This window comes from Scyliorhinus torazame, chromosome 14 (assembly GCF_047496885.1).
Source record: "Scyliorhinus torazame isolate Kashiwa2021f chromosome 14, sScyTor2.1, whole genome shotgun sequence".
NCBI lineage: Eukaryota > Metazoa > Chordata > Chondrichthyes > Carcharhiniformes > Scyliorhinidae > Scyliorhinus > Scyliorhinus torazame.
In genome coordinates, this window is record NC_092720.1 from 200,267,099 (window position 1) to 200,279,895 (window position 12,797).

Below are 12,797 nucleotides of genomic sequence, written 5' to 3' on the forward strand. Positions count from 1 at the left end.
GTGGAGTCGGTGTTGATGTTCAGACAGGATCTTACTGAATGGTCACATGTCCTACTCCGGAACCTATTCTGATATTCTCATTCCTGATACCACCACCTGGAGGTTCCCTTCCAGTCACTCACCATCCCGACTGGGAAACATATCGGCCGTTCCTTCACTGTCACTGGGTCAGAATCCTGGAACTCCCTCCCTAACAGCACTGTGGGTGTACCTACACCACCTTCTCAAGGGCAATTAGGGATGGGCAACGAGGGCTCAGCCAGCGACATCCACATCCCAGACAGGAGAGAAAACATTCTTTCTGCTCATTCACTGGATCAATAATCATCACACCAGGTGTCAGTCCCGTCTTCAAATAAAATATTTATTCAAGGGAGGAAACAAAATAAAGATTCACAATGAATTGTTCGAGAGCTGGGCACAGTTACCACAATTCAGGAGATTTTGCTTCATTCTATACCAGTCCAGTGTTTATGGGTCCCATTTGATTCAGAGAGGGACAGTGGGATGGGTGGAGAATCTGAGTTAAATTTACAGAATAAACAATACAGAAACACACTCACCCCCTGACAGCACACAGCAGAGAATCAGGACAACATGAGCTGTTCAGACAGTGAATCAGGCTTCTCACTAAAACTCCGACCTCCCAAAACGTGTCCCACTGTGTTACCCAGTGAGCAGGGTCAGTGGGTCAGAGTTATTACGACAGGGATTGAAGGCGGGGTAGAGTTTCTCGGTGAATGTGTCAGTGAAGGTGTACAGGTGAGACATGTCCTCAGCATCGTAAAATGACACCTGTCCTCCCTCATAATCCAGGTAAATTCCCAACTTCCGGGGTTTCACTTTCAGCTGGGAGATGACATCTGGGATTTTCAATGATTTGCAGTCTGCCAATCGGGCGATGACCCAGAATCCATTCTCAGGTGAATGTGTGATGTTTGCTTTCCTGTTGACAGACTCTCTGCAGACACCCACAACCCAGTAAGGCTTGTGTCCAAGACCCACCTCCCAGTAGTGTCTCCCTGATGTGAAACTCTGGGAGCTCAACACATACATATATGTACTAAATCTTTCCGGATTATAAAATCGACTTTGCTGTTCATTTCCGAACTTCACAATAGTCAGTTCCTGGGAAATGATGAGCTGGTTGTTTGCTGTCACCGGGTCCAGGGTGAGACTTGCTGGAACTGGAAGAGAACATAATTGGGAAGCTGTTACTGTGAGAAAAACAGGAGTGAATGACGAGACGTGTACAGACGGTGATGGGACATCACCACTTTCCTCAGCCCAGGAACTGTGGAAGCTCAGGGACAGAGTGTGTGAAGAAATTTCTCCCCCTTCCCTCAGCTCCATTCACTCGGCTCAGATCAGCATCAATTCACTGAGAATAAAGATCTCTCTCCAATACAAGACCTCGGTTAAGACAAGTTGTGGGAACTCGGTCACCGCTCTGAGTCCAGCCTGTTGTGAACTTTTGTGGACAGTGTTGACGCATTTTTCAACGTGTGAATGGGATTGAAGCATTAACTCTCTCACATTCCTGTACACATCAGTCAAGGGGGAGTCCAGATGTTCATTTATTTTCAACGCAGAACCAGAAACGGAAACTCGAGCTCATCCAAATTCTGTGCCCACCGTCTAATTCCACCAAGACCCAGACACCCATCACCAACCACACGTGCCCCCCTCACCTTTCCCACTCCCCCGAGCGCACTCTCACTGACCCTCATCGGCTTCTGACACAGGGATGTCTCAAAATTAAATGTCTACACGGCCTCCCCACACTCTGTACGTCTGTCACCTCCTCCAACCCTACAACCCCCTCCGAGATCTCAGTCAGGACAAGGGGGTGACTCTCCTCCTCCAGCCCTACAACCCCCTCCGAGATCTCAGTCAGGACAAGGGGGTGAGCTCTCCTCCTCCAGCCCTACAACCCCCTCCGAGATCTCAGTCAGGACAAGGGGGTGAGCTCTCCTCCTCCTCTTCAAACTCCTGCCACGGAATCATTGACCCCCAGCTGAGAAGGGGTAAAGTCTCACCTGAAAGAGGCTCCTCCAACACTGCAGCACTTCCTCAGTACCGCGCTGGGATTGTCAGTCTGCACTTTCATAGATTATCATAGAATTTACAGTGCAGAAGGAGGCCATTCGGCCCATCGAGTCTGCACCGGCTCTTGGAAAGAGCACCCTACCCAAGGTCAACACCTCCACCCTGTCCCCATAACCCAGTAACCCCACCCAACACTAAGGGCAATTTTGGACACTAAGGGCAATTTATCATGGCCAATCCACCTAACCGGCACATCTTTGGACTGTGGGAGGAAACCGGAGCACCCGGAGGAAACCCACGCACACACGGGGAGGATGTGCAGACTCCGCACAGACAGTGACCCAAGCCGGAATCGAACCTGGGACCCTGGAGCTGTGAAGCAATTGTGCTAACCACAATGCTACCGTGCTGCCCCAATATATATTTCTGCTCCAGATTCTGGCATGGGACAGAAATCTACAGCTTTCTGACTCAGTGATGGGATAACACGGACAACATTCCCACTGGGAATTCCATTCACAGTCGGAAGGAGTGATCCCAGTGGAAAATTCACATCTAAATGACGGAGAAGTTACTTCAGTTATCTCAATGCACGGTTTTGTTCTTTAATCTCCTCGTATGTTCCCTGTCTCCATGGCAACATGGCCCTAACAGACAGAAACCTAGAAAATGTCCAGAATAACGAGGACAGTAGCAACATGGATATGGAATGGGGTGAATGACAGTTGTTGGTTGTTCAGACTGGACATAGATATACATTAGTGTTCACAGGGGTCAGTGTTCACACCCTGACTCTTCCTGTGTAACTTAATGACCTAAACCTTAATGTACAGAACATCAGTTCACAATTAGCGGGTGACAGAACAAGTTGAGAGAGCGATTAATAAGAATGCAGCATCTTAGGCTTTATTAACGCAGAATAGAGTGACAAAATTATATCTGTACAAAACACTGGTTAATCCTCAACTCTGTTCTGGGCAACACACTTGAGGGAGGATGTGAGGGCATTAGAGAGAGTGCAGGGAACATTCACCACAATGATTCCTGGGAGGAGGAACTTCAGTTACGGACACACATTAGTGAAGCTGAGGTGGTTCCACTGAGAGAAGAGAACCAGAGGACACAGAATTTAAGCAGATCAACAAAAAGTAGCCCTTTTAGCGTGAGGGAAAACCTTTTCACACAGCGAGTGTTTAGGGTCAGGAATGTACTGTGATGGAATCAGATTGAATCACAGCTTTCATATGGAATTGAATCATTAACTGAAGAGGAACAATCAACGTCAGGATCAGGCAGAGTCAGCGTGGAGTTATGAAGGGAAAATCATGCTTGACAAATCTACTGGAATTCTTTGAAGATGTAACCAGTACAGTTGACAAGGGGGAGGCAGTCGATGTGGTACATTTGGACTTTCAGAAGGCGTTTGACAAAGTCCCGTATAAGAGTTTATTGTGCAAAATTAAAGCGCATGGGATTGGGGGAAATCTATTGACGTGGATAGAAAACTGGTTGGCAGTGAGGAAACAAAGAGTGGGGATTAATGGGTCCTTTTCAAATTGGCAGGCAGTAACTCCTGGGGTACCACAGGGATCGGTGCTGGGATCGCAGCTATTCACAATATATATGAATGATTTAGATGAGGGAACAAAATGTAACATCTCAAAGTTTCAAGACAATATCAAGTTGGGTGGGAGGGTGAACATAACATAAGAACTAGGAGCAGGAGTAGGCCACCTGGCCCTTCGAGCCTGCTCCGTTATTCAATGAGATCATGGCTGATCTTTTGTGGACTCAGCTCCAATTTTCCACCCAAACACCATAACCCTTTATTCTTCAAACTGTGAACTGTGACGACGATTCAGGGATGCTACAGCAAGATCTGGACAGGTTGGGCGAGTGGGCAAATCAATGGCAGATGGAGTGTAATTTGGATATGTCTGATGTTATTCACTTTGGAAGCAAAAACAGGAAGGCAGATTACTCCCTGAATGGTTGTAAATTGGGAGAGGGGAGTGTGCAGAAGGACCTGGATGTCCTTGTGCACCAGTCGCTGAAGGTAAGCATGCAGGTGCAGCAGGCGGTAAAGAAGGCTAATGGTATGTTGGCCTTCATTGTGAGAGATTTCGAGTACAGAAGCAGGAATGTGTTGCTGCAATTGTACAGGGCCTTGGTGAGGCCACACCTGGGTATTGTGTGCAGTTTTGGTCTTCTTTGAGGTAGGATGTTCTGGTCTCGAGGGAGTGTAACAAAGGTTTACCAGACTGATTTCGGGGATGGCGGGACTGTCATATGAGGAGGGATTGACGAGGTTGGGATTGTTTTCGCTGGAGTTCAGAAGAATGAGGGGGGATCTCATAGAGACTTATAAAATTCGAACAGGACTAGACAGGGTAGATGCAGGGAAGATGTTACCAATGATGGGTGTGTCCAGAACCAGGGGCCACAGTCTGAAGATTCAGGATAAATCATTTCGGACAGAGATAAGGAGACAATTCTTCACCCAGAGTGGTGAGCCTGTGGAATTCATTACCACAGGAAGTAATTGATGCTAAAATATTGAATATATTCAAGAGGCGGCTGGATATAGCACTTGAGGATAATGGGTTCAAAGGCTATGGGGAGAAAGCAGGATTAGGCTATTGAGTTGGATGATCAGCCATGATCGTGATGAATGGCGGAGCAGGCTTGAAGGGCCAAAAGGCCTCCTCCTGCTCCTATCTTCTATGTATCTATGTATCTATATAATCTGCAGAGTTACAGAGAAAAGGTGAAGGAACGGCCCTGGGGAGTTGATCTTGCAACGAGCTAGCAGGAACACAATGGGCCGATTGGTTTCCTCCTGTTTTGTAAACATTCTGGGATTCACAGAAAGAGACCATTCCAGACCAACCTGATTCGGCTGCAAATGAATTCTCCAGCCCAATCCCGGTTTCCAGTTCCTGCTCCGTAACCCTGTCGGTTACGGCACCTGGAGTGTTGATCTGATTACTTTATAAATGTGACGAGGGTTTCTGCCTCAATCTTCCTTTCCCAGATCCAGACCACACCCTGAGTGAAAATAATCCCCTTTCACCCTCCTCCCTCTTACCCTGTATCTACTCTCTATGATCATGGACACCGAGACAATGGAACTCGGGGCTTTTCCAATCAGGACATTCTTAATTTTATACACATCAATTAAATCTCCCCTCAGCCTTCTCTGATCCAATGAAAACAATCCCAATCCATCCAATCATAACGCAGAACTCAAGTTCTCTGACCCATCCAACACCATCATAAATCTCCTCGGTAACCTCTCCAGCACACTGACCAGAAAGATACAAAGTACTCTAGTTGTAGACTAACTAGTGTTTAATAAAGTTCCTACATTACCTCTCTGCTCTTATTTTCTATTCCGAGGTCAGTAGAGGAAAATATCCGTTGTGTTATCTTCACAACATTATCCCCCTGTCCTGAACCTGTGGACATAAATTCAAAGCTCCCTCTGTTCCTCCACAACTCTCGCTATCTTACCACTTACTGTCTATTCCCTTGCCAGATCTTCCCCCTCCCAATACATTAACCTCACACTTCTCTGATCCGAATTCCATTTGCTACAAGACAAAATCCTGAGGAAGAGACAGAAGGTGAAGTCTGCCTAAGTTGGGAGTTCCTGTCCTTGGTCACAGAAGGGGACAGAATGTAGTCATGGTGATTGGTATACGGAGAGAGGGGAAGTGTATCAGTGTTTTTTTGTTTTTTTTTATTGAGGGGCAATTTAGCGTAGCCAATCCACCTACCCTGCACATATTTTGGGTTGTGGGGGCGAAACCCACGCAAACACGGGGAGAATGTAAAAACTCCACACGGACAGTGACCGAGAGCCGGGATCGAACCTGGGACCTCGGCGCCGTCAGGCAGCAATGCTAACCACTGTGCCATCGTGTTGCCCGAGTGTATCAGTGTTGACAACGGGGCATGTGGGGACCAATCGGCGCTCTGTGCGGAGGTCTGGCAATGTCCCTTAGAAATGACAGAATATCGTTAAATGTTTTCTTATAACCTGGGGAAAGAAAAATACCCAACAAGATACAGAGAATAACACTTGGGGTCATCCAGTGTTGGGGAAAAGCAGGAGGGAAAAGGGAGGGATAAACATAAAACAATCATGATCACCAGAGAAAAAGTATCTGGAAAACTAATGGGATTTAAGGCAACTTGTCCCCTGGACCTGATGTCCTGCATCCCAGGATTTTAAAGGCGGGGCTGGAGAGAAAGTGGATGCATTGGTTGTAATCTTTGCAAATTCCCGAGATTACTGATCAATGATGGGGATACAACTATTTATGATCAATATTCCTGATTGGATGAAGAAACCGAATGTACTGGAGCTAAATTGTCTGATGCCACAAAGTTAGGTCTTGAAGTTGTGAGGAGGATACAATGGTTCTGCGGAGGGATATAGACCGGTTGAGTGAGTGGACAAAGATTTAGCAGAGGGAGTATAAAGTGGGAAAATGTGAGGTTGTCCACCTTGGAAGGAAGAATAGAAAAAGCAGCAAATTATTTCAATAGAGACGGCAGAATGCTGCAGTACAGAGGGATCTGGGGGACCTTGTACATCAATCACTAAAAGTTAGTGTCCAGGTACAGCAAGGAACGAGGAAAACAAATGGAATGTTGGCCTTTATTGGAAAAGGGATGGAGTGTAGAGTAGGGAAGACGTGCTGCAACTGTACAGGGGATTGGTGAGACTGCAGCTTGAGTACTGTGTTCAGATCTGATCTCCTTACATCAGGAGGGAGAGACTCTCATTGGACACAGTTCAGAGAAGATTCACTGGGCTGATTCCTGGTGAAGGGATTATTCTATGAGGAAAGGTTGAGCAGGTTGGTCTGTACTGTGGTCTGTAGTTTAGAAGAATAAGAGGTTATCTTATTGAAACATAACATTCTGAGGGGATTCCTTCGTCAGGGTAGATGCTGGGAGGATGTTTGATCTCTGGGGTAAGCGAGGTGTTGGTGACACAGCATCAAATGAAGGGGCCTCTACTTAAGACAGAGATGAGGAGGAATTCCTTCTCGGAGAGGGTTATTAGTCTTTGGAATTCTCTACCACAGAGACCAGCAGAGGCTGGGTCATTGATTCATGACCGAGTTTGATAGATTGTTGATCAACAAGGGGGTTAAGGGACTTGCGGTGATGGCGGGCGGGAGGCGGCCGCAAAATGGAGTGCTCCCGTTCGGCAACGGCATTTTCGGGGCTTTAAGCCCGGTCCCAGGGTCCGCGGAGGCGGCAGAAGCAGGGAGAAGGCACAGAGGAGGCACAGTGAAGACACAGGAGGAAAAAAAGAACAAAGAAAAATGTCGAGGGTGAGAAAGAAAACGGCCGGAAAAAAAACAGCTGGAGGTCCGTCGGGGAGTGGAAAGGTCACCGCGGGGTCACCAGGAAAAATGGGGGCTGGAGCACCAGGGAAGGCCCCACTGCTTACGGCTGAAGAAATAACTAAGGCGATGGCTGCGGAATTTGAAAAGTAGTTGGCGCAGATTGCGAAATGCATGGAGACGGTGAGGAAGGAGATGAGGGAGGTTTTGAGTGTGCTGGTGGAGGAGGCGGTTTCCCCGGTGAGGACGGAGGTGGCGAGCGCAGTGGCGGAGGTGCGAGAGCAAGGGGAGGCGCTGAAGGAAGTGGAGGAGACGTTATTGCAGCACGGTGATCAACTTGCCTCGATGGGGAAAGAGATGCGGAAGGTGATGGACATTAACAAGTATCTGTGAGGAAAAATGGAAGACCTGGAAAACAGATCCAGGCGACAGAATTTGAGGATTGTGGGGCTGCCCGAAGGAGTTGAAGGACCGAAGCTGACTGAGTATTTTGCCGCGATGCTGGCGAAACTATTGGGGGAGGGGGAGGATTCCTCCCGATATGAACTGGATTGGGCTCATCGGTCGTGGAGGCCTGTACCAAAGGCGAGTGAGCCGCCAAGGGCAGTGACTCTGTGCTTCCGTAGGTACAGGGTGAAGGAGAAGGTCCTGAGTTGGGCCAAGCAGAAGCGGGTGGTGCAGTGGGCTGGAGCTGGTATACGTGTATACCAGGACTTTACGGTGGAGCTAGCAAGGAGGCAGGCTGCCTTCAACCGGGTGAAGAGGGCACTGTACATTAGCAAGGTGTGGTGCGGCATTGTATATCCAGCTAAGCTGAGGGTGACTTACAAGCTCAGGGACTTTTATTTTGGAACGGCGGAAGCAGCGGAGGAGTTTGCGAAAGCAGAAGGACTGTGGCAGAACTGACAAATTGAGGAATGGCCATGTGCCGATGTAACCTCATGACTGTATTTTCTTCTTTTTTGTATCACTGGAGTAGTAGTACGCGGGTGTAGAGATTAAAGGAGCCAAAGTGGTATTTGGACAACGGAAGGGACGGGACTTTCACTCGAAATGAGAGTTCTTTGGGGTGTAGGTGGATATGCGGGGTTTGTGTGCTAAAAGGGGATCTTTGGGCTTTCCTGGGGCCGGGCAAGTGGGAAAGGGACCCGGGCGGGGGCCTCCATGCTGGCCGGTTTAAGCCGGCCAGTGAACGGGAGGTGGGGGGAGGGGCTGCGGCCATCGGAGCCTGGCAGAGCAGGGTCCGAGTGGTCTAGCCGGGGTGGAAAGTTGGGGGGAAGGAACCAAGGTTGGGAGGAGGAGTTTAACAAGAGGCAGTGGACGGGAGGAGCTGGAGACCTGCGGTTGGGGTGGGGGGGAGGGGGGGGGGTGGGAGCTGTGTAAGATTAAGGGTGACTACGGGTAATCCCTGATTTCTTTTTGTCGTTTGTTTATGTAAACAGGCGGGTTGAGGTTTGGGGGTTGGTGGGCGGATGGGATCGTTGTTATTATGGGGACTGACATATCTTACTGATTATTGTTTATTGTTGATGGATGTAAATGTGGGAGAAAATGTGAAAAATGGAGGAGAATAAAAAGATTTTTTTTTTTAAAAACAAGGGGGTTAAGGGTCATCTGGGACAGGCAGGAAAGTGGAGTAAAGGCCACAATTCGATCAGACATGATCTTATCAAAAATCAGAGCAGGTTCACTGGGCTGGACTTATTCCTTCTGATCATTTCATCAGTGTGTCAAACCTCATTAATCACTTGGATAACAGCAGGGAGACGGTAATATACAGAGAATGATACCTGGAGAAATCACTGCCCTCATTTCCCTCCACAGATTGATGTATTTGACTGGTTCACCAGCGATATCCGCAGGTAACTGAGTGGAGACAGTTCCAGGCTTGTGAAACTCCATCTGACTCCTGTAAAAACAGGTCTGGAAATCAGTGTGTGTTAGAGAGACAGCAGTGATCACATCACAAAACTGTTTCTTTAAACCTGCTTACCTCATCAACAGGTCCTGAATATCCTGAGGGGAAAGAAACAGAATAGATATGATCGAGTCAGATTAAAGAGTTCTTGTTGCTGTAAATCCCGAGTAGAAATTATGAAGAGGGACAGAATCGAGACAAGGAATCAGATAGAAAATAACTTTTACTTTTTCCTTTCATTCCCTCTCTGAACTCATCCTGGTCATCAGACCCACCTCCTGTCCCCTCCATCCTCTTCCCCAAATTACTGATCTCCCAACCTCCCCTCCTGGTCCCCATGTTAGCTGGGATTGTCTCTCCTTTAAATCTACATCTTCACCCCTCTCACCTCCTCATTATTCTCGATCAGTCTGCAACCTTTGACACGGTCGATCACACCATCCTCCTCCACCGCCTCTCCACTGTTGTCCAGCTGGGTGTTCTGCCCGCACAGTTCCCACTCTTATCTCTCTAACCGTAGCCCCCATCACCCCTGTGGTTGGTGAACTACATTGGCTCCCGGTTCAACAACGTATTGACGTTGAAAATTCTCATCCTTGTTTTCAAATTCCTCCATGGCCTCACTCCTCCCGATCTCTGTAATCTCCTCCAGCTCCACAACCCTCCGAGACATCCTCTAATTTGTGTCTCTTGTCCATCCCCGATATTAATCCCAACACTATTGCTGGCTGAGGCTTCATTTGAATCCAGCGTTCGCAGGATCAGGAACAGCAAACCCATAGCTCAATAAAGATCTACCGACTCCACATTAACAACGCATCTTAACCCCGTCCTCAGTAGAACTCCATGGGCAGCAGTGTAAACGTCTCCAGTTCCCAGCCCAGCTCTCTCTGAGTCCAATCATCAATCAGTGCCGTGGTTACACTGAGTATCGGAATCACACTGAGATTATCTCACCTCATTCCCCATTGGACCCTTACTGACAGCAGAAAGAAACAATCACCCAACCTATCAGACTGAGGCCTTGCCAAATCCCAGAGGTTAAAGGTCAGAGTGCCCGCCCTCAGTCTCTGGAATGTTTCACTGGACAAGACAAAGAGATTTTGTACCTTGAGGAACTCTGGGGCCTCTTGTACCTCCAGCCTCGATTTTAGATCTCTTATTGCTCCTTCAAGTGAAGACATTTCAGCCATGGTTTTGGTTAAGTTCTGCTCCATTTCCTCTATTATTTTATTGCTTTTTCTCTCCAACTCTGCTTTCAGCAGCTCCTCCTTCTCAACCAGGAACTTGTGCATCTTTTCAAATTCACTGTTGATTTCATTTCTCAGTCTGTCAACTTCAGCCTGGAACAGATTGAATACAGAACGGAATAAAAAACGTTTATAATCCCAGTGACCCTGGGATAAAAATTGATATCCAGCAAGGATAACAAATAATAACAGCTCACTGCCTGCTGAACAGTTTGATGGAACTTTGGCTGTGTGGGAGTGATTTACAAACATGATTCAGTGATTCCAATAGTTTATCATTAAATAACAGACATCATGGACTGAATCACCGAGTGGAATCTAATCGCGGAATGCAGATGGTTTATATATAGAATAATGGATACCTGGGGGTGAGTTTTAGACTAGAATCTAATCGAGGGGTTCAGATGGTTTATATATAGAATAATGGATACCTGGGGGTGAGTTACAGACTGGAATCTAATCGAGTGGTTCAGATGGTTTATATATAGAATAATGGATACCTGGGAGTGAGTTACACACTGGAATCTAATCGAGGGGTTCAGATGGTTTATATATAGAATAATGGATACACGGGAGTGAGTTACAAACAAGATTTATTTAATCAATTGATGGGATTGGTTTGAGAGAGAAAATAAGACATTTTCACACTGTCATAATAATCTGCAATTTGCAGACGCTCCCTTATCTTGCAGTTCGGGGAGCAGCCCACAGTGTACTTTGGAGCAGCAGCATTTTATTCAGTAAAACTCTCTCTCTGACTGTGTGAGAAGCTCACTCACTCTCAATAACAAACACAGGGAAGTTTACACAAAGCCTAAAGGCCAGTCTCCTACCTTCATGTGTAAAATCCCATCCTCTCGTTCTCTTTTACTGTGGAGACTGAGGTCCATTTGCTTCTGCAGAGTTTCCAATGATGTTTCTAACTTGTTCTGAGACAGAAAGGACACAAAGGGGTTTGTCAAAGGAAACAATCATTGTCACATTCTGGAGGAGTTTGCTGTTTTAAATAGAGTGAGACTAGTGAGGTAGAGAAGGAGATATTCTCAGGATTGACACTCAATAAACAAAGTAGAAGCTGTGGGTTAATTCTGTTTGTTACAATTATCCTCCTCCAGGTTAATTCCCCTCCTCAATCAATCCTTTCCTCGTTCCAACCCTCTCTTACATTCTTCTCCCCTTCCCTACCCCTTTCTCTCCTGCCCTCTCTTCCCCTTCCCACATTCGACAAACACTCTCTCTCTCTATTACTTACACCCTGTCCCTCTTCCCCATCTACCTGTGTCAGTAGCAGTGATCCAGTACCTTGTATATCTGGGCTGCCTCCTTTATTGGGATCACACTGTGCGTCTTATGAGCTCTGGACATCCCACACACCAGACAGATCGCTTTGTGTTCATCTTCACAGAAGAGTTTCAGCTTCTCTTCGTGTTCCTGACAGTAAAACTCCTCCTGTGGCTGTGTCACCTTCACCTTCTGCTCTCTGAACCTCTCCACGACGTTACTCAGGGTCAGAGCAGGCCTGATGTTCCTCTGGGTGAAGACCTGTCGACACTGGGGGCAGGAAACATCGCCCGGGACCTTCTGCCAACTCTGAGAGATGCAGGAGCTGCAGAAATGATGTCCACATTCCAGAGTCACCGGCTGGGTGAATATCTCCAGACAGATGGGACAGGTTAGTTCCTGTGTGAGATCTGGAGATGCCATCCCAGTGCTCAGAGTCTCTCTCTCCTTCCCTGTTCCAGCTCTTTCACTTTCAATTACTGTTCAGGGCTGCACTTCCTGGATTTCACTTCACGTGATCAGTGACACGCTCAGTGTCAGGAACTTTGGAATTAAATCAAACTGACCCCATTATTGTGTCTGGAGCCCCTCCTTCACCCCTGAGCCCCTCCTTATCCTCTCTCCACCCTGTCCCCATCTCACCCTCATTCTTACAAAAAACATCTTTTCGAAAATGTCCACCCCCATCTCCAACCTCCCCCTTGTTCCCCAAATTCCTGGAGAGTCTCTCTCCCTCCCAAATCCGGGCCCATCTTTCCCCCCTCAATCCTGCCTGAACCTCTCCGATCAGCTTCTGGACAGGAAGATGGAAAGTTGGTGCCGAGTTTGTGTAACTGGAGTGAAGAGGAACAACGCTGTGTTGGAGCTGCTCATTTCTCAGATGCTGCACATTCTCTGCCTGTGGGGAGAAGCGTCTCGAACAACAGATTCAGTCTC

The 12,797-nt window shown here is 47.5% G+C and overlaps 1 protein-coding gene across 1 annotated transcript; it reads right to left on the reverse strand.

Moving 5' to 3' along the window:
* Positions 1-666: 666 nt before the first annotated feature.
* Positions 667-12,284, reverse strand: LOC140389115 (zinc-binding protein A33-like). Its single transcript, XM_072473273.1, has 5 exons — positions 11,883-12,284; positions 11,414-11,509; positions 9,406-9,428; positions 9,203-9,321; positions 667-1,187 (listed from the first exon to the last, which is right to left on the reverse strand). Exons 1-5 carry the CDS (start codon positions 12,282-12,284, stop codon positions 667-669), a joined length of 1,161 nt encoding a protein of 386 aa, XP_072329374.1.
* Between the last annotated feature and the right edge of the window lie 513 nt (positions 12,285-12,797).

Coding starts and splice junctions, on each gene's coding strand:
- LOC140389115 (XM_072473273.1), bottom strand. CDS start 12,284: ATGGCATCTCCAGATCTCACACAGGAACTAACCTGTCCCATCTGTCTG. Junction 9,429..11,413: donor ATGGGATTTTACACATGAAG/GTAGGAGACTGG, acceptor CTTTCCCCTCAG/GATATTCAGGACCTGTTGAT. Junction 1,188..9,202: donor GAGGGCAGTGATTTCTCCAG/GTATCATTCTCT, acceptor GTTCTCTTCCAG/TTCCAGCAAGTCTCACCCTG.